Raw genomic sequence first — 19,788 nt, 5'->3', positions numbered from 1 at the left:
GAACAGTGCTCCAAAAACGGAGTACCTCGTAAAATTAGACCAATAGATTCCTAATGTTCATGTTTTAAATATTCAAAATGTATGAATAATGAACTAATAAATCATCAAGGAATGAATCACAAAACACCCTCAGAACCCATTAATTCCCAGAGTGTACAGTACTCCAAAAATAGAATTCCTAGTGAAATCTGACCAATAGAATCTTAACATTCAAAAATTTTTTTAAAAATCTGCGAATAATTAGTTAATAAATCATCAACGAATGAATCACAAAATACCTTCAAAACCCATTAATTCCCAAAACATACAGTGCTCCAAAAACGTAGTACCTCGTCAAATCTTTTAATAAAACCAACTCTTCACAGACCATCACTTTATAAAATCTCCGAAGTCTAAAAACCCAAAATACCATCTAAAATCCCAATAAATCCCCTTCGAATCCTGAAGCATCCAAACTCTCCCCAACTAAAAAAAATCAGTACCAACGTTACCCTCCCAAGAAGCCCTGCTCGCAAAATAGCGCGCCAAAAACGTGGCATCTCGTCGGTTCCCCCTTCCACCAAAGCGCACCCAGAAAAAGGAGCATTCGTCCCAACGACAGCATGGTCTCCACAGGCCTCCCCCGCAGGCTACCACTCATGCGCGGCTGGGCGTGCCGTTAGGGGCGCGACATGGAGAACGTTTCGGAGCATGGATTGGTCGCACGATGCCGGGGAAACAGGTAGAAACGCGGCTGGAGCACGTTATCCTCGCTGGCTAACACAGGCCAGCTTCAGCTACCGTCGCTGCCAGTTGCCCCACCATCGGTTGGTCTCAGGAACCGCGCGATGGGAGTGGCCAAGCGTTAGTTACCTCGGTGCCGAGTGGTAGTGGAGGCTAGTCAGGATCAGGAAGCCGATCTGTCGAGGTTCAGACAAGTTGTCGAAAGGCTACGGTTTCGAGGGCACAGGTGTCTGGCCGCGGTCCAAGGACAGGAGACTCGAACGGGATTGGATCGCGTGCAGACAGATCCTGAACAGCGTGGCGCGAACAAGTGACTAATCCTGGAGATTCGGAGTGACAGTTCCTCGACAGCGTGGTCCCGAGAGCAGAGATCGGTCGTCATTGGATATAGCGTGTTCACTCTCCGATACGGTATCTCTGTTCGGTTCTCCAACGAGCGCCCGCTTCGATCAGTGTCTCCCTCGGACTGGTGGTTACTCGGTTTGGTGAACGCTTCTCGGAACGTAGAAACAGTGCTGTGACAGCGTTTGTGGCGTTTTGTGAGCGAAACACCGGTGGGCGCGAACGCGTTGAGATGACGGTGACCACTAACTTTTCGATGATGCGACCCTGCTTCACTGGATACCCCTTTCAAGGTGAGAGGCTGCGATGGGCTCTTAGGTAGCGTTAGATTGTAAGAATGCACTTCTTAGAGATGCCAGGCTTGGTTTTAGTAACTAGGTAATTTAGAGTTACTTGCAACTAGGTTGGAGATAGCTGAAATTGGGAGCATTTAGGTTTCTGTATAAATATGTAGAGACGAGTTGTGCTTGGTTTAGTTATGTATCCGAATTACAAAGTGTTCTTTTTTAAAACATCAGTGGAGAATCTAGAAAATGGCCTCTTGCACTGCGAGGTAGTTAGAAGTTAGTATTAATACCTGTTAAATAATTTTAGTGAAGCTAAATAAATTTATGACGAATTAAAGCTGGTGTATTAGAAACAAATTCAACTGGGTCCAGTAATATTCTTCCATTTGAATGTCAAAGTGTCCTTTTTTAAAACACCAGTGGAGAACCTAGAAAATGGCCTCTTGCACTGCGAGGTAGTTAGAAGTTAGTACTAATACTTGTTAAATAATTAGTAAAGCAAAATCAATTTTTGACGAAATTAAAGCTTCTATATTAGAAACAAATTCAACTAGTTCCAGTAATATTCTTCCATTTGAATTTTAAAGTGTCTTTTTTTAAATTAACACCAGTGGAGAACCTAGTAAAATTGCTTCCTTGAAAGAAGTTTCAATTGACATATTAAGAAACTCGTAATGATCCTACGAGAGCTTGCAAGCAATAAAAATTAGTAAAAGAAATGTCACAAAAAAATTTGAGAAAATTGAAAGGGATAGGAACGTCAAGAAGCTGAGGAAATGGCAGATCGCATTAGTATTGTGCAATATCCCGTCGGGGACCATTCGGAAATCAAAATTTTACAACCGGCCCGGTGGCAAGAAGATCTTCCAGACTCTACCGACAGGATATCCTTAAGATTTTAAACGGAGCATTGATATATAACCTTACCTGACCCGGGAAGACCGGAACATTGCCATTAATGACCGCCATAAATAATGAGGTACATTTCTCGTGGAGCTTTTGCCGTCGCTTTGAGAAAACTCGAAGAGGTGCTCCTCGCTTTCAGACTTTTTTTTTGGCAAGAAAAAACTTGTTCGGATCGACTGCAAATATCCTGCACAACATTTTTGCATTTAACATGTTGTGCTACGCTATATCGTGCCACTTAAGAATATATGTACCCGATAAGCACGTTTCTACTAACTGCATGCGATGTAAAATAAAAAATAACATCGACAGGTAATAGATCTATTAGATTATTTGATCTTATCCATAAGAGTTAATTGTCCAAAAATTTATATATTTGAGATCACTTATACTGCTAGTGTTACGTGGATTCTTAGCCTTTTTAAAATTTCCAGTTCATAAAATTTTCTACTTACTTGCTTGAAACATTACTTGAGAGGATTTATTACATTACTTTATACATTATTTTATCAACATTTAATCGGCAGATATTAATACCCATTTAGACTGCTGTAGATTAAAGCTACTCCTAAGCTAATGATCATAAGAGTTATTATTATAAATTTATTTATTTTCGTGGCATTAACGAAAAACAAGAAAGATAGGTATTGTTGAAATTGTCGCCAGTTAGAATCATCTAATTTAAATCAGTGGTCAACCAGCTGATTAGAGAATTATTTGGAATTCACTGTCGAGGCTTTTTCTCGTTGATTATCCAGAAATCGAAAATCGACCGTGTAATCGTTGAATTTGTTCGGTATTGTTGACTTTCGTTACCGGAAAATTTTCGATGCCGACCTCATGAGCGGTTCTACTCGAAAGTTTCGAAAAAAGACTCCGCGACCTTTCTTTTATTGCCCCATAAATTTCGATACTTTTCCTTCGAGACAATTTTCCGTGCCTACCTGATCGCGAAGGTCTTAAGAAAAATTAAACAGACGGTTAAAAAATAGTTAGCAGAACATTTTATTAATATTGCGAATAATATTCAGGAGTAGATCTATCCAGGAACGAATGAACTCTTAATTTCAACCCTTCTACTGCTAAGTTTCTTATTCGATCATTATTGTTCCAAAATGTTTTGGTTCAAGTAAATGTAATCAAAGACCGAAGAGAATTGTACAATTTCTATTTAAATAATTTGTATTTCTGTTTAATTCTATTCAGTTCTATCGATATAAACTTAATCACTCGATTATCTGAATAATTGAGATTCTGCTGGACCATACATATTTTTCACACTGACGTGTGTTTCTCATAAACGGTATCAGAAAAAATAACGAATAAATTAATCAATCAATTAGCCTTTACGACAGCCATAGCTAATATCTTGTTTGTGTACTCGGGTTCTTGTATCTCTATAAACAACGCATCTAAAAATCGTCGAAAATTCCAAGAATGAAATCGGCTAAGCGAAATAATTAACACAGCGAATAATGGTAAACACTGCGTCGGAGTAATTATACCCGAGGCAATAAGGTACGATAATTAGACAGATTGGAAACGATGTTAGACGCAATTCTAATGCAAATGGGGATTCCGTCTGGGAATTTTGCATTTTCCATTTGTTGCTTACGCGCTTCATGGATCATCATTTGTCACTGTCCGACATTACGCGTCGGGCGCGCAAGTTTAATTGCAACCGACAATTAGTCAACGAATCGTTTGTAGGACTTGTATGCAAAATGGAAGCGTTTAACGCTCGGGGAACGTGTAATTAAATATTCCTGGAAGATTGATAATGTTGCGGGCGCGTTTCTCGCAATTACGCGCGTTGCACTTTGCATCGGCTATAGTTAATTATTTTACTGAATGTTGAGACGCCGCGGCGTGAGAACAGGTAGCGAAAAATCTCGATTAATTTATCAGAGGTTGCTTTCCTTTATCGAACGTTAATTGCAGAGGTGGCTCGAGCGGAGACTTTCAAATTTTTATTTTAATTGTTCCCCGTGGCACTGGCGATTAACAGTTTCCTACGATTTTAACGTTAATTAAATTTGAAATCTCGCGGTGAACGGTGTTAGAACTACCGAATGAATTTACGATGGTAATCAATCAGGGCAATTAGAATTACAATGGCAATTAGAATCGTTCGTTACTTAATCCCTTCAGGGATTGTGTTAGTGAAAGGTTATAACAATTTGGAAAATCGAGCAGTTTAAAATTCAAAACTCCCATTATCCAGACATCTTGATATTTTTCAATTAAAATAATTGGTACAGAAAGATGGATAATATCATTATAATAAAGAAAATTTAATTTAATCTGAATGAATAAGTATATAGTAATTAAATCATATATACATATATACATATATATATTTAAGAATGAAACAGAATTAATTGAATACTCCTTGAAACATTAATCTTCGATACCGTTTATATTATTTACCATTTACAAAGCAAACAGGACTATCTGCAGCATTTCAAGCTTTAACAATATGCAGAGTCTCTCTTAAATATCACAATATAAATGTGAAAGCAATCTTGAAACTCGCCTCGAGAGAAAAATCAAACGAATTAGCGAAACAATTAGCAACAGTTCTCTCGAGTCCAGATGGTTTGAAAAAAAAAGGCTGTGAGCATTATCGCGGTTCTGCGTTTTCCGGGCCGTCGGGTGCACTCGAGCCGGTGCATAACTCCGGTTATGCAACCGACCACGGATTCTGCGCAATTGAAATCACCGTTTCGCTTACTTATTTTTATCCGCCGCTCTCGCCTACTTTTTTCCATCTCCATTTTGGTTACGTGAACGATTCGCCGTTTGGTTTGTTCTTTGGTTCGTTCTTCTTCCGGCGTCAAGGTGACACGATTTCTCGCGAATCGGCGTGGGAAACCGGTCAGTTTCTAATCAGTTGCAATGTTCAACGAAGACGATCCGAATTAGGCAGGGCTTCCTCTCGAAGAGCTCAAGCGATAGAGTCGGTGAAAGGAGGGAAACATTTCTTTCGTTGTAAGTCACGATGAAGGTGGCGAATTTTTGTATCGATTAGTAGTAGTTTCAACCATTTCTTATCGATGCTTCAACTATATCAACGACTGCTTTTATTCGGGATAAGAGACGGGAAATATTTCTTTTTTAACAAGACCAATGAAAGAGGAGCGTGTATGCATTGACTAGAAATTTTAATAATTTTACACAACATTTTTCATAATAAAAACACAATAGAAGGTTGTCATTCATTCCTATGTCGACGTTCAAGTCATACAAGTTTTCCACGAAAAACATTACAATTTGAATTCTATTGTTAGATCGTATCCTCTAAAAGTATATTTCTGGATCGCACCAAAAACAAACTATCATTCATCCAGTTCATTATTCCACAAACCTCTCGACAAAAAAGATTGAGCACATTGCCTTGCTTTTAGTATTCAATAAAAATCGATCGCGCGACAAAAACCGCAACATGGTTGCAAAGATCGCGAAAAAAAAATGTAATTGCTCGATGGCGAGCGACCGTGTGAATATTTTTTAAATTCCGATTTCACGTGATTAATGACTGCGAAGTGAATGGATCGCATAGATCGTGCAGCATCGAGCGACAAGCAATAATTCCATATTCTCGTTTTCATAACGTTACGCACCGGCGATCAGTCCGTCTTCATTGTCGTCGGGAGACACCGTTTTTCCTCTCGCTACTGTGTCACAAAAATGATTCACACTCGCGTCGGATGCTTTTTGCTCGCCTCGATCGCGATCGATCCAGTTACCGTAATATTTGTCACGACTAGTTGGGAGTCTGCCACTGCACGCAGCCAAAAAAAGAACGGCTCTGTTACGTTCGAATTACCAGCCATGTTTTTAGCTTATTGTTAGTTTCAAGGCTTTCGGGGGAAATGAAAAACTTGTTGCCGCTCGAAAGTAGATCTAGGTCCGACAGCGGAACCGGTCCACGAGAACAGGAAACTCGGTGGATCGAAATTGGAAAATGAAAACGTGGATCAGGAAATTAAGAACCCGAAGTCCAATCGCAAAGGAACGATGTCAAAGATCCGAAAGCAGACATCGAGAAGATGCCAAGAACTTTCCAAGATGTAAAATACAGGCACATGCAATAACAGTTATTCATAAAATTTGTACATATGATATCATTGACAACAACTTGTTTGTCGTTACAGTTATGGATAGTAATCGTGAAGTATAAAGAAAATGTTTAAAAAAAAAAGTGCGTGATTAAAGAAACGTCATTGCAAAGCACACGATTAAACGAATGGATTGTTAAACGTTTTCGTTAGAAATAACGCCTTAGTGAGTCTTTTAGTTATCAATAAATATCAGGGAAATTTTATTTTTGTCGTTAATATTAATTGCTAATGAGAAACATTTATTTTGGTAGCTCATAATAGTTATTCATAAGGCAAATTGTATTTCTGTAGCTCATAATGTTGTACTTTTTGGTTTTGGATCGAAAGCGTTCGACGTTTGTGCTGACTAAATATAAAAAACAAATCTACAACAGACAAGCAAGAGCACACGTTATTTTACCAAAATGTCACCGATTTCAATGCCCCTTGACACTGTAATAACAAATAGGACAATACATTTCTTGATAAAGAAACTGTTTCATTCTACTGTCACGCTGTTATAGAGCTTCAGAAATGATAACATTTCCAACGATTCTACCATATCCTTTATGGTTCATAATTATAAAAAAAAAAAAATCATCATTTCTTTGAAGTGGAGATTTTATCACTGGCATCGCTATCATTCGTTAAACTGCTTTTAGTTAGCGCGATTGGTTTGGCGCTATAATCGCAGCCCTAAACAACGAAGAGCGTGCAGAGATTTCAATTAAAAGGAGAAAAATAGAATATGGCAAGGTAAATAGTTCGCTCGGATCGCGATCGCGTGACGTAGATCTCAGTCGGCCAAGCAAATTATACGCTATCAGTGTTATGTACGTCGTAAACCCTTAGATTCATTGGTCTTATCGTTATTTATGGGACCGTGCACCAGCCAATAACTCTCTCCATCTCGGCCACCTCTCTTTCTTCCTCTTTCCCCCTTTCGTCCTGTTACCCCTCGACAAGCAGGAAACACGTCGAGGCGAAGGTGGAACGATAAATCCAGGTTTCTCTTTATTCTCCACCGAGTAACTGTTCTCTCGCCTCGTTCGCGCGCGGAAACAAAAGGATCCACGGTTTCGCAATCGGCCTTCGATCGATGGATCCTGCGTTCCGTTGGAAAAACGCCGGATACTTTCCAAATCGTTCAAAGTAAAGGATCCAGTGGAAAAGAGACTTTCTTTCGCTATTTTCTTTTCTCTGGAACTCTCCAGGCAATTTTCACGATTTCCTTTTGTAGTCAATATTTGTTTATTTCGAGCAACGATAGCTTTTTCGTAAAGAACAGAAATGTTTTTTCTTTTAGATGCGATTAATGAATTTGATCGAATAATTGTTAGCTGTAAGATTGCTCTTAGAGTGAAAAGAAATGAGTATCTTGGAAAAAGCACTCCGCTCTTTTAAATATGTAAGGATAATATCGATCTCATTTTTAAATAATGGGTTTCATACACTAATGCAGCAGATCTCTGGTATTATAAAAATGTTTCAAAAGGGGCTTCAGGATTTTGTAATACATATTATAAAACACAAGTGGTATGGAATTTATTTTAAACGAAAGTACACGTAATCAAAATTAATCTAGAACACATTAATAGATCACGTCGCGTAAGTGTCGTACACCTGCAGTACCTTGTTATTGAAAAACAAAATTCTAAACCTCTTTTTAAAAAAGCTCATTACCAACTCATATACATATATGAAATAAGGTGCAAGTGATCTCTTCCTTAATTTCGAGAAACCCTTTCTCCGTTATCAGCAAGTCGTACGTTTCAAAATTTTACACGTGACGCTAGTTTTCATTTCTTCGTATCGAGAAGGAAGACTCGCCTTCCCCAGGATATTCCTTTATTTAATAAATCTAAAATTTGAAACTTTTATCTGCCTTGAAAAATTTGAATGGACCGCTAAGTGTATCCTGTTTTGATTTCGACAAATTTCTGTCGCAGATTTGGGATCGATTCCAGGTCAGGGACGCGTCAATCAGCTCGGTGGCGTTTTTATAAACGGTCGCCCGCTACCGAATCACATACGTCTGAAAATCGTCGAGATGGCTGCTGCGGGCGTCAGGCCCTGCGTTATTTCAAGGTAAACAAGCAATATCTGAACACGTTATTCGCGAGTCACGGGGCGTTGTTGAGAGATGATGCGAAACTTCTCAGGCCTGCAGTAACTCGATAAAATGAAGAAGAAAGTAATACAATGAGATTAAGTTGCCTTTTTAACGCGTGAATTTTATTTTATTCGAAAGACAGTATATTTATTGAATCTTCAGAGCAGTACATATATTCTTGTATTTAAAAGATCCAAGGAATATATTTTACTTAGGGGTTCTATCTTTGAAATATGAAAATATATAATCTGGAAGCTTAAGAAATGTATTCTCTTCTGAATGCGAATAAAAATGTTTAGTTAACATAGTGTCCTTTTCTTTTTTAAGCCTTTAATCTTTTCAGAGTAAATAAAATGTTTTAGTTTAATATTGTAAGTAACTTAAGTAAGTACTCTTAGTGTAAAATATCATCTAAACGTATATCGACACATTGCATATTATTATAACTTGAAGTTTTACGTAAAGAATTAACATAATTTTTTTTTTATAAATCATGCTACGTTTCAAGACAAGGACATTATTATAAATACTCATTTATAACCTATATCACGTTATTATCAAACTATCTTCAGACAAATTTCATTAATTTTCTCTAGAAACACGTAACAATTCAAGAAACGTACATTTCTAAAAAATTAATTAATTTGCATGGAGAGATAATATTAAAATTCATGTGCCATTGCAACGAAGACGTCAATGAGTGTATTTTATAACGAGTCTGCAAAGTTTCTCGTACCTCGTTCTACAATTTCAGTTCTGACGATTGAAAAGAATTATACTCGATTATTATTTCTCCACTCGAACAGGCAATTGAGGGTGTCGCACGGTTGCGTATCGAAGATTCTAAATCGATACCAGGAAACAGGAAGTATCAGACCAGGGGTGATCGGCGGCAGCAAGCCGAGAGTAGCCACACCGGAAGTCGAGGCCAGGATCGAGGAATACAAGCGCGACAATCCGGGTATTTTCTCCTGGGAAATTCGTGACAGACTTATCAAGGAAGGAATTTGCGACAGGACCAGCGCTCCGAGCGTCTCTGCGATTTCCAGGCTTCTCAGAGGACGAGATCCAGAGGACGAGACGAAGCTTGGCGATGGTAAATATGATTTTCAAGAATTATTGTTTATTTTGATAGAAACAAGGAAACATAACACTAAAGGGCCTATAATGAGTGGTATTTTAAAAAATTGTTTATAAAGAAATATATCACGAGTTGTCTTCCAAATTTCATTGTGTTTTACTGAACATATAAGCAAACAAAACATGGTCCCATAATGTTACTAAAGTGAACATTGGAAAAGAACCACTGTACATTAGGAACCGAAACACCAAAAATTATCTTAAATTAGATACCTAAGCGTAGTTTATTATTAAAAAACAATGTCCTAAATACCCTTTTAGAAAACCACTAATAAATTGTATTATTCCAAGAGAAGTTAACAGTATTTTATTTAATCGAGTGCTTGTAATATATTGAGATGGAAGAATTATTTTTTTTTTTCAACATTCTAGTTTCAATTCACCTGTAAAATTGCGTATTAAAATACCGGGATGCTTCGTGAACATCTTGACAAAAACATTTTCGATCGAGAGCATGCCGGTCTCGTGTCTTTTCTCGACCGCTCTGACCAAGATTGATGATCCACCTGAATCAGTGAATCAGCCTCTCGCAAATATTCTCGTGACAGCGCCACCGTGCAAAATTAGATTATAACAACACACCGGCTGGTAATTTCGTCCTGGAGGCTCTCGTTACCCGAGTTCCCTCCAAATTGAATCGGCCATCTTTTTTTATTGCAACACCTAATTTTCTCGCTACAGAATTTCGCTCCCCGTATTTATGTAAATCACTGAAATTACGCTGATATTAAAACACCTATGTTTCAGTGAACTTTGTAATTAATTGGGATTGTTCACGGTGATAAAATTGTAACTATTCGGGAAAGGCAACTCCTCTTTGCGAACTGATGTAGAATATGAGAGTTATTTATTAAAAATATTTGTTTCGCGTTTCAAGTTCAATAAATGTAATCGAATGAAAAACTAAAAACGTATTTGTCCATTTTAGTAATTACAGTGATATCATAGACAATGTACAATGACATTGATTCACGTATTTGTAGTACTAGTATTGCACTGCAAAAAAAAAATTATGCAAAAAATCGTGTTCATTCTTGACATGAAACTTCACGTTATAAAAATATGTAATATGTTGAAGTAGTTCACGTATTTCTAGTGCTAGTTTTTGAACTAGTTCCAAACTAATTTCTAATCTAGAAATTAATATAATTTGGTAGAAATATTTGAAGACATTAGTCGATACTCCAAAGTTGAATCTAGATAACGAAAACAGAACAAATCATACGTATTAATAATCAAGAAATCGATCCTATTCCAAACCCAAATATAACAGGAACTATTTTTTGTCCGAAACCGAATTAGGCACTTCCTCAAAATGCACTCTCCATAAATGTTTTCGAATCGTAAAATCGTCATAGTGCGTCAGATATCACGCAACCCCGTCTCGCGTGTCGCTTTGTAAAAATTTTCACGGTGCGTCGTGGCAGCTCACGCGAAAAATTGACCAGCAAAACGTAATGTCCGCGATAAAAAGCAACCATTAGAGTAAAACAGCATCCTGTGCAACGTAATACTCCATCCCAGGGAAAATTATAACGCTGTAAATTACGAGGGAGATCAAAAGCGGAGCTTAGCGGTGTACTTCGCAGTTAATTCGCCATTCGAAGCTGAAACTTTTATTCGCGGCACTCTAATCATCCTGGAGGATTCGAAAACGCGTTTCTTAGTTGCCGCGAAACACCGTTTCCACCCATATTTTTTTGATCTTTTAAACAACTCCGCGAAAGAAAGATCCGAGAGGGAAGGATTTAGTTTAAAATTGGCGCGTTTCGCGAGATCTCGAGGATCGATAGAATGCTGCCTGAACGCTTGCAACGTTGCACGCTATAATACACTTTTTATATTCTCTTCTCCCGGTGGAAGACCTTGGCAAATTTTAATCGAAATGAAAATACGATACAACTGTTTCAAATTATTCATTTTGTTACTTAATATTTTTGAAATATTTCACCAAATTACATTAATATATTTCAAAATTGTCAAAATTATAATCGTTACAGTAGTTCCTCGTTAATTCTATTTTACATTCCGATAATTTTAAATTTTTCAACGTAGCACAACGTAAGCAAACATAATGCATGTTTTCCACATTCTGTTTAGCAACGGAATTTCATTCAGCACGACCACAAGAAAATTTTCACGGTGCACTGAAACTTTTTGGAGTTTACTGTATAACTTTTTTGTGTCACTATATCTGAAATACGAACAAAAACGTATCTCTTTGTCCTGTACCGCGACTCTTAAAAATTCGTCTCTCAACGGTGTCCTCGCGCAACAAAATTAAAATTGCACGATCGCATGAATCAACTCAATACTTCCGCAGTCGTATTCAAAATGACCCACTCCCATTCCGTTAGCGCAAACACGACCGAGTAGAAGTAGTGGAACGTACTGGTAGTAGCTGGAACGCTACGTAACAGCCGCAAACCGATTGGGAATAGGAAAATTGCGAAGTCGGACTTAGTAGCGAGCGAAATTGGCGCGTATGATCGCCTATACATGGCACGCCCTATCAGCTGGCCGTCAGACCACCAAGGATCCGAGCAGGATCTGAAAAACGGTGAATGAATAAATTAAATGCTCGCGCATTAATCAGCCTCGCGTTTCTCGATCTTGGAAATTACCGGTTCTCGTTCGCCGCGGCGAACAGTCGGTAGCCGGCGCCGGGTCTGTAATTTTCTCGCCGCCCGGTACATGCCCACGTGCACACGACCGAAAGTTCGATAGGTGGTATCGAGTCGGGTGCGCGCGAGTCTACTGCGAAGGGATCCACGAAAGGATCTAGAAACCCTTTGGGTGAACGATCCTGTTTCATTTCTTTCAGGGAAAATTAATGAAAATAAGAAAAAATTAATAAAAAAAATTTCTTTTTAAAATTTTTAAAATAAAATGATGATAGTCATACTGTCACCGTATTTATGATGATTTGAATGTATGAATGCTAGAACAGATTCACAAATAGACGAACATTGAAAATGATATTTTGTTTAAATTTTCGATGCCAGATTTAATTCGGTAATTTCGAATTTCTATTAGAAAAGGGTTACACTTTCTTTCTGTTTATTTAAGTTCAGAATTTGTTTGAAGAAATATAGGAACTCGTAAACTGTAGCGATAAACATCAAAGGTTTCTCACGGATCGAGGGTTGTTTCCACCCCCAACGGGAAGACGAATGAAACTAGTACCGACGGCGGTGGTCTGCCGTGGGATCATTTGAAAATTCACGTCGGCAAACATGAAAGAGCAAAACGAGACGAAACTGCTCAGTAGATTTGTAAGTCGATCAGCCCGATGGTCGGCCGCCCTTTCCAAACAAAAAGAGGAGGGCAAAAACAACGGAGGGGGTGAGAAACCTAAAAAGACGCCGACCATTGGACGCTTGCATTTGTCAAACTACCTAGGAAATACAGTTCTTACCTTACAGTCTTAATTCACTGAGAGAAATGAACTTCGCCAAGGTTAAAAAATTGTATCGAACCCTGATCTAAACCAGTTTTCCAACATTGATCATTCATATTTCAAATCAATATATCACGTGGTTGACAAATTATTTGCGGTTAACTTCACTTGCAATTCGAAACATGAATCTCAATTGCAATTGAAGTTAAAAGGCGGGTATAGATTCCACTTAATCTCAAATTTAATTGAAAAGAAAAATTTCAATTGTAACCGAAGAGACTTTAAATCGAGAGTAAAAATTTGAGAAGTGGATCTCAGATTTCGTGGAACAATTAATTCTTTGCTGTTGCAATTGCCAATTGCTCGATTGCTTTAGAATTTTAATCAACATTTAAGGAATTAAAAATTTCCGAAAATTTTTAAATTAACAAGTATCTCATTGCCGTACGAATTCCATATCAAATTTCAAATTCTTTGCAAATTTGGCATAAATGTACCAATTGTTTATAAATGAACAATTTATAATTAATTAATAATATTGAAGGATTTCATTAACCAAGGTGAAATCTGATTAGAGTTTAGAAGACATCTTGCTTCGTTTCTTCTTCAATAGAAAAACCATGTGTGACGTGTCTTCGTCGATATCTTCCAAGCTACGTTGCAGAATCGCGTAGAACGGACAACCTGGTAATCTTTCAACCCCCCGGGGGTAATATCGGGTTCGAAAGTTTGGTAATTACTAGCCGGTAGGAACCGCTTAGTTCCGTGAAAGATGCAATTTCTGTCGTGATTTTATAATTTTGCCCAGTTCGTCTTCTGCTACAATTTAAACCCAAAAAACTTTACATGACTTCATCTAAAGAAACGATTTATAATCGTTTCCACCTGGAAACATTAAAGTGTCGATGATCTATGTATCGTAACTATTTGAAATTTCAACTTTAGAAATTTGTAGATCCAGTTAGAATTTTTTTTTATACCTTCTCAAGACTGAAATACTTCACGAAAAATTTCTTTGGCTATTCTTGAAGCATTCCGTACACCAAAGGATTTCTTCGCTACGATAGTGACAATTATAGTAATTATAAAAACGTGGGACTGTCATAATATCTACCTGTCAGAGTTAATGAAGCTGTCGGAGTGCAATACAAACTACAGAAAAAATAGAAGGTATTCTTTTTTTAAAATGTAGACATTTCCGTGTGTTAATATTCTTGTTCCTTAGGATTTTTTAAATATTTCTATCAAAAAGTCACTCGTATAGTCTGATTGAATACGAATCTTCGAATGCATTTTTCTCTCGTTTTTCTCATTTTGAATAGAATTCAAATTTTACGTACCTACAAAAAACGCTTCTGTCAATTTTCATTCAATCCCTTTTCCCCTAATTCAGGCTGCAACCATATTCATAATGAATAAAAAAAAAAAAAAAAAAAAAACAGTTTCCATTTGTCCTGACCATCAGGGCGAACCCAACCACATAAACATACTTAATCCGTTCTGCTTGACGTGACGTAGAATATTTCACGTTATTCATAAACAAATTGACCTGGACAGTTGAAAATTTTAGAGGATCTTACGCGTATATGTACAAATAAATAAACCGAATTTCAATAGTTCATATCGCGTACTTTTCCTGCGAGAAAATCAGAAACTTGCCAGATCCGTTCGTAAATCCAAAATATCCATGTAAATTCTCTCCGCAACCAAAGCGTTCCGGGAGACCAAAGGATTTATTCGCCGCGATAATAACAATAATAGTAATTAAGAGAAGGAAGGGGGAAAGGGTGTTGGGAAGCGCGGAAGCTTGCGGAACGTCTGAAACGAGCCGATGCAAGAAAGGAAAAGGAAGAAACGGTCCGTCCGGGAATAGAGTCCGTGTCGAATGGGCATCAACGCGGGGCGTCCCGGCGTCAGGCGTCGTCGGCCGATTAGTCGCGGCCCGAGTAAAGCCACTCGACAATTTCAAGACGCAACCGAGGCCATCGGCGGAAGAAACAGGCTTCATTCTTTTCTTGTTTCTTTTTTATACGCGTGTGTCGTCCGTTTCTGCGTTCGCGGTCGCGATGATGAATCTACCGTAATCTAAAAATGTGAGCGGTCTGGCCTTTTTGCGTTTCACCCCCTTTCGAATTCCGTTCGCGTACGAGGTGAAACGCTCTGCCACGAGGGGGAAAATAATAGAAACAGTGGCAGGTCCAGGAATTTCTGATTTACTTCTGTCGAAGTGGCAGGGCTTGTCTGCGTAAGTGTGAGGCGAGAAAAATATCGAATGTGGAAGCTAGCTCTTTCAGAACTGGGTAAAACGATCGAGGATCTCTTTTGGATCTAGACACAACAATTTAAATGCTTCTTTTATAGATGCAGCGGTATGGCCAGCTCTATCAAAGCTGAATGAAACATTTCAGCTTGTTCATTCTGAGCTGGGTGCAACATTCTAGTTAAGTCTTTCAAGATCAAATGAAACAGACGCACTTATACATTCGGAGCTAGGTGCAACATTCTAGTCAACTCTTTCAGTATTGAATGAAATAAATGAGCTTATAAATTCTAAGTTAGGTCCAATATCCTAGTCAACTCTTTCAGTATTGCATGATGCAAATGAGCTTATACATCCAGAGCTAGGTGCAGAATTCTAGTCAACTCTTTCAGAGCTGAATGAAATAGATGAGCTTATACATTCAGAGCTAGGTGCAGCATTCTAGTCAACTCTTTCAGAGCTGAATGAAATAGATGATCTTATACATTCAGAGCTAGGTGCAGCATTCTAGTCAACTATCTCGGTATCGAATGAAACAGATGAGCAGTCACAGCCAAATATAATAGTGCAGTTTATTCGTTTATTCGAAAGTAACGACTCGCAGTCGTTTATTACGAAAGTAGTAAGTCCATCTTTGTAAAAAATAGAGTTCCTTAAACGAACAGTCGCAAACACATCGATTTTTAATCAAACGAATTTTCACTGTGACATAAGATCGTAATGAAATAATTGTCATAAAAGCCACACCTATACACCTCGATTATTTGAAAACCCTTGATCCCACATTATTTGCATAAACATCCGCGCTTTACTTATGATCGGCCAAAGGGTCGAGCCCGTTGCAATACTCGTCGAAAACAATACGGAGGGAGTGATTCGCGAAAAAAACGAAAAGGAAAAAGAGCGTGGCAAACGAATCGATTGCGAATCGAGTGTGAAATAACCGCCACAAAGCGAGCCAGGGAGCGGTTCCTTTTGAACTCTCGCACGGCAAAACAAACCATAAACCAGGACCCGCGTTCACCCACGTAGAGACGAGGTTGGGTATGTGACACCATCGATCCTGAGGAATTAATAACTGTTAGACACGGCACCGTTATTTGGTTCGCTTAGTATTGGCACCCCATCGTTCTTTATCTTTCTGTTGTATCGTCGCAACGTGTTCCGCGGCCCTGATAACCAGCGGAATGTTAACGCAAAACAGGCAGGAAATTTAGCGTTGTGAATCGCTCTTTCCTGCCTCGTTAAGGAGCTGTATCGTTTAACGACGCGGTTACTATGAAAAAATGAACAGCCATGAAGTAGAGGCATCTAATTGTTAGTGTTGCAGCAAAGTATTACTCGTTTGAATCTGGCCCTGCGAAATCATGATTGCTGTATAAATACTGTTGCGTTATTGAGAATTGATTGACACTGCGCTGATTACTCTGTCTAGAAAACTATTTATTTTTAGTGAATAGAATTTTTAACACAAACGTGTTCGAACACAAACGAGTAAATAATTTTTTTGTAGGTGGTGTGGGTGATCTGAAGAATAAATTAATTTTTTTAAACGAGACTTTGTACATTTTTATATATAGTAACATACATAGTCAAACATATATATATATATTAACATATATAGTCAAGTTTAACTCTAGATTTAATTTCAGTAAATTAACTTAAACTGCGTACAAGAATTGAAGGACGAAAGAAGACTCTCCGTCCTTGTTCCACCGATTATATATTACTACAAATATAGTACTTTCTGAACCATTCATTTTCTTTCCTTAACTCTTTCTTCCACCTTGTATATTAATGTAGAAAATCATCTTCTATGCGGTCTAAAATCATCTTTCTAAGTAGACAGAAAATTAAAATAAGAAAAGTCAACGCTAATAACTACAAACAAATGTACAGATTCCTGGATACATCATACTAGAATATAGCTACGAGAAATTAGTATTTAAATGACAAAGTGTGAACGGAGAATGTTTGGAAGAGAGCGGATGAAATCGAACAAATGTTTATGTTATGGTATCGGTTGCCAGTTGTAAGAACAAGTAAAAGTGCGTGCTGTAAGTGTAAATAGTTCAAGAGAAAGACGCGGTTGAGAGTTTCAATGGGAATCAGTCGAGAAAGGATCTTCAAGGAGTACATATCGAATCGTATTTCTCCCATTTTGTCAACTTTATTTTGCACAGTTTATTTGTAAATCGTACAGTGAAGAATTATTATTAAATCTACCTATTAGTCTAACATTTCTTTACGATAACAAGGATCTGGCCTACGAAGGATTTGTCCTTTCAACAAGAAAAAGAAATGAATGAAAGTATGAAAGTGATCATTTGAAAATGTGAATTATTGTACCTCGTTATCAAAGGAAAATTTTTGATAAACATTCGATGTTAATTCCTTTCTCCAGGCAAGACCAGTTCCGGTTCCGACTGCGAGAGCGAGCCAGGAATTCCTCTGAAGAGGAAGCAACGCAGAAGCAGAACGACCTTCACTGCCCACCAACTGGACGAGCTAGAGAGGGCCTTCGAGAGGACCCAGTACCCAGACATCTACACCAGAGAGGAACTGGCGCAGAGGACCAAATTAACGGAAGCCAGGATTCAAGTTTGGTTCAGTAACAGAAGAGCAAGACTGAGGAAGCAGCTGTCTTCCACCACTTCTGGTGGTTACGTTAGCTCGGTGGCCTATCCCACGGCTTCTTACGTTCTTCATCCTCCAGGAGCACCTCATCCTCATGCTGCCGCCACGGTTCCTCCGAGTCATCCGCATCCCCATTCTCACGGACAGTCCCTACCAGACACCACGTTCTCGTCCAGTCAAGGTGAGTTAATTTTTATTGATGAATTTTGAGGCTTCTAGAGCTTGGGTTCTCATTGTTAGTACAACTTGAATCTTCCAAGTATAAATAGCGATGTGTTTTCATGTCGTCTAGTGAGTTAATTGTCATTGTCGAGTGTCCAAGGTTTTCAAAATTCGATATTGAGTTCTCATATTATTTATCTTCAAAGTTCCATGTACAAGCAGTGATTAGTTTTAAAACAACTTGCAAACTTTTAAGCAAATCAAATCCTCCAAACTCTTCGAGTCATTCGAGCTTAACATAATTGAAAACCTCCTTGAGCCAGCTTCATACCCATCACTAGATACAAACTATATCTTTCTGAAAAAGCGTTTCGACATTTCACCAACACTGCTACCTCTATCAGTGTATCCAAAGCATCCCCAAACGCTTTACCTTCCTTCAGCCTACCGTCCCTCAACCTTTTAATCAACTGAAATTTCTCTATACAGTTCCAGAGCTGTACGCTTCGCATCATAGTACGATGTCTCATCAGCTGACGCCAGATTCGGCCCGGCTACCCTCTTCCGTCGGTTCTACACCGAGTTACGGTCTGCCACCGTCGGTTACCTACCCAAGCTCGCTTTTACCAGCTACATCGTCGACTAGTATGAGCCACATGACCCACCAGGGATCCCCCGTGACTCCTGCGTCTGGGTCAAGCTACCAGCAGCCGAGCAGCCACCAACTTCCACCGACTCCCAACTCGTTGGTGACTATGATGGGTCCGAATTCAGGCAATTCGAACCAGTCGTCGGACCAATTGACCTCGTCGGATCTACCGATAAGCTCGGTGTCGCCGGTGCAGCAGCAACAACAGCAACAACAGAGTAGCCAAGGGAGCACATCGCCCTCGTGGAATCTTCCAATTACCAGCGGTGGAAGAGTCGGACTTCCTAGTCCACCTACCAGCTTGCAACAACCTCACGCGCACCCCACTCACCCCCATCAAGCTTTTGCGAGCCACTATGGCGCTCAAGGTTTCCAACAACCCCCTAGACCAGCACCCCATCAACCGTTTTACAGTTGGTACTGAGGCGATGTGTATGTTTGGGGTAGATCGAAGGCTATCGAAGCTGAGTGATAATAAGTTCATAGTGGCTTAGACATGATTTAAAAATGTTCAAATGCAACTGCCAACTGGTTTGGCTTGTGCATGTTGAAGCCATGCCATTTTTTTTAAGCGTTCAAAGTCGCGTGCTCGGACCTTCAATTGGTAGAATGTAGTTGAAATGAATTAAGCTGTTAAATTTGTTTAATTGTTTCTCTCTTTGAAACTTTGTATATTGTATCTATAATCGAGGCGTTTTGGATGGAGTTCAGCAGAGTAGGTGAAATTAATTTTTAAGTTGAGGTATCTTTAAGGGATGAAGTCTTTGCTGCAAGTAGTAAGGGAGGATAGGGAGTAAGAAGAAGTTGTAAGAAGAATATAAGTGTACAAGGGGAGAATGGTACAAGTGGTTTATTATATAGATCGCAGAGCGTTTAGATAAAAGAAAATAATCGCGAGTAATATTGGCAACATCAGGAAATGATGTGAAATTCGTAAAGAGACAATTTAAGCAATTGGACTGAACTAAATCTACTGTAAACTCTTCGATAAAGTTTAATGAAAATTTAGAGAGCTGAGGCACGTAATTATTTGATTGATTATTCTTAATACGAAATATCGATTTGT

The 19,788-nt window shown here is 38.7% G+C and overlaps 1 protein-coding gene across 1 annotated transcript; it reads left to right on the top strand.

Moving 5' to 3' along the window:
* The first annotated feature begins 900 nt into the window (after positions 1-900).
* On the top strand, positions 901-19,510 carry LOC128886538 (protein gooseberry-like). The gene is made up of 5 exons (XM_054141488.1): positions 901-1,358; positions 8,311-8,449; positions 9,281-9,570; positions 17,679-18,092; positions 18,563-19,510. Exons 1-5 carry the CDS (start codon positions 1,298-1,300, stop codon positions 19,144-19,146), a joined length of 1,488 nt encoding a protein of 495 aa, XP_053997463.1. The 5' UTR covers positions 901-1,297; the 3' UTR covers positions 19,147-19,510.
* Positions 19,511-19,788: the final 278 nt, after the last annotated feature.

Source organism: Hylaeus anthracinus, unplaced genomic scaffold, assembly GCF_026225885.1.
Source record: "Hylaeus anthracinus isolate JK02 unplaced genomic scaffold, UHH_iyHylAnth1.0_haploid 11985, whole genome shotgun sequence".
NCBI classification, from domain to species: Eukaryota; Metazoa; Arthropoda; class Insecta; order Hymenoptera; family Colletidae; genus Hylaeus; species Hylaeus anthracinus.
This window is presented reverse-complemented; position numbering and strand designations above follow the sequence as displayed.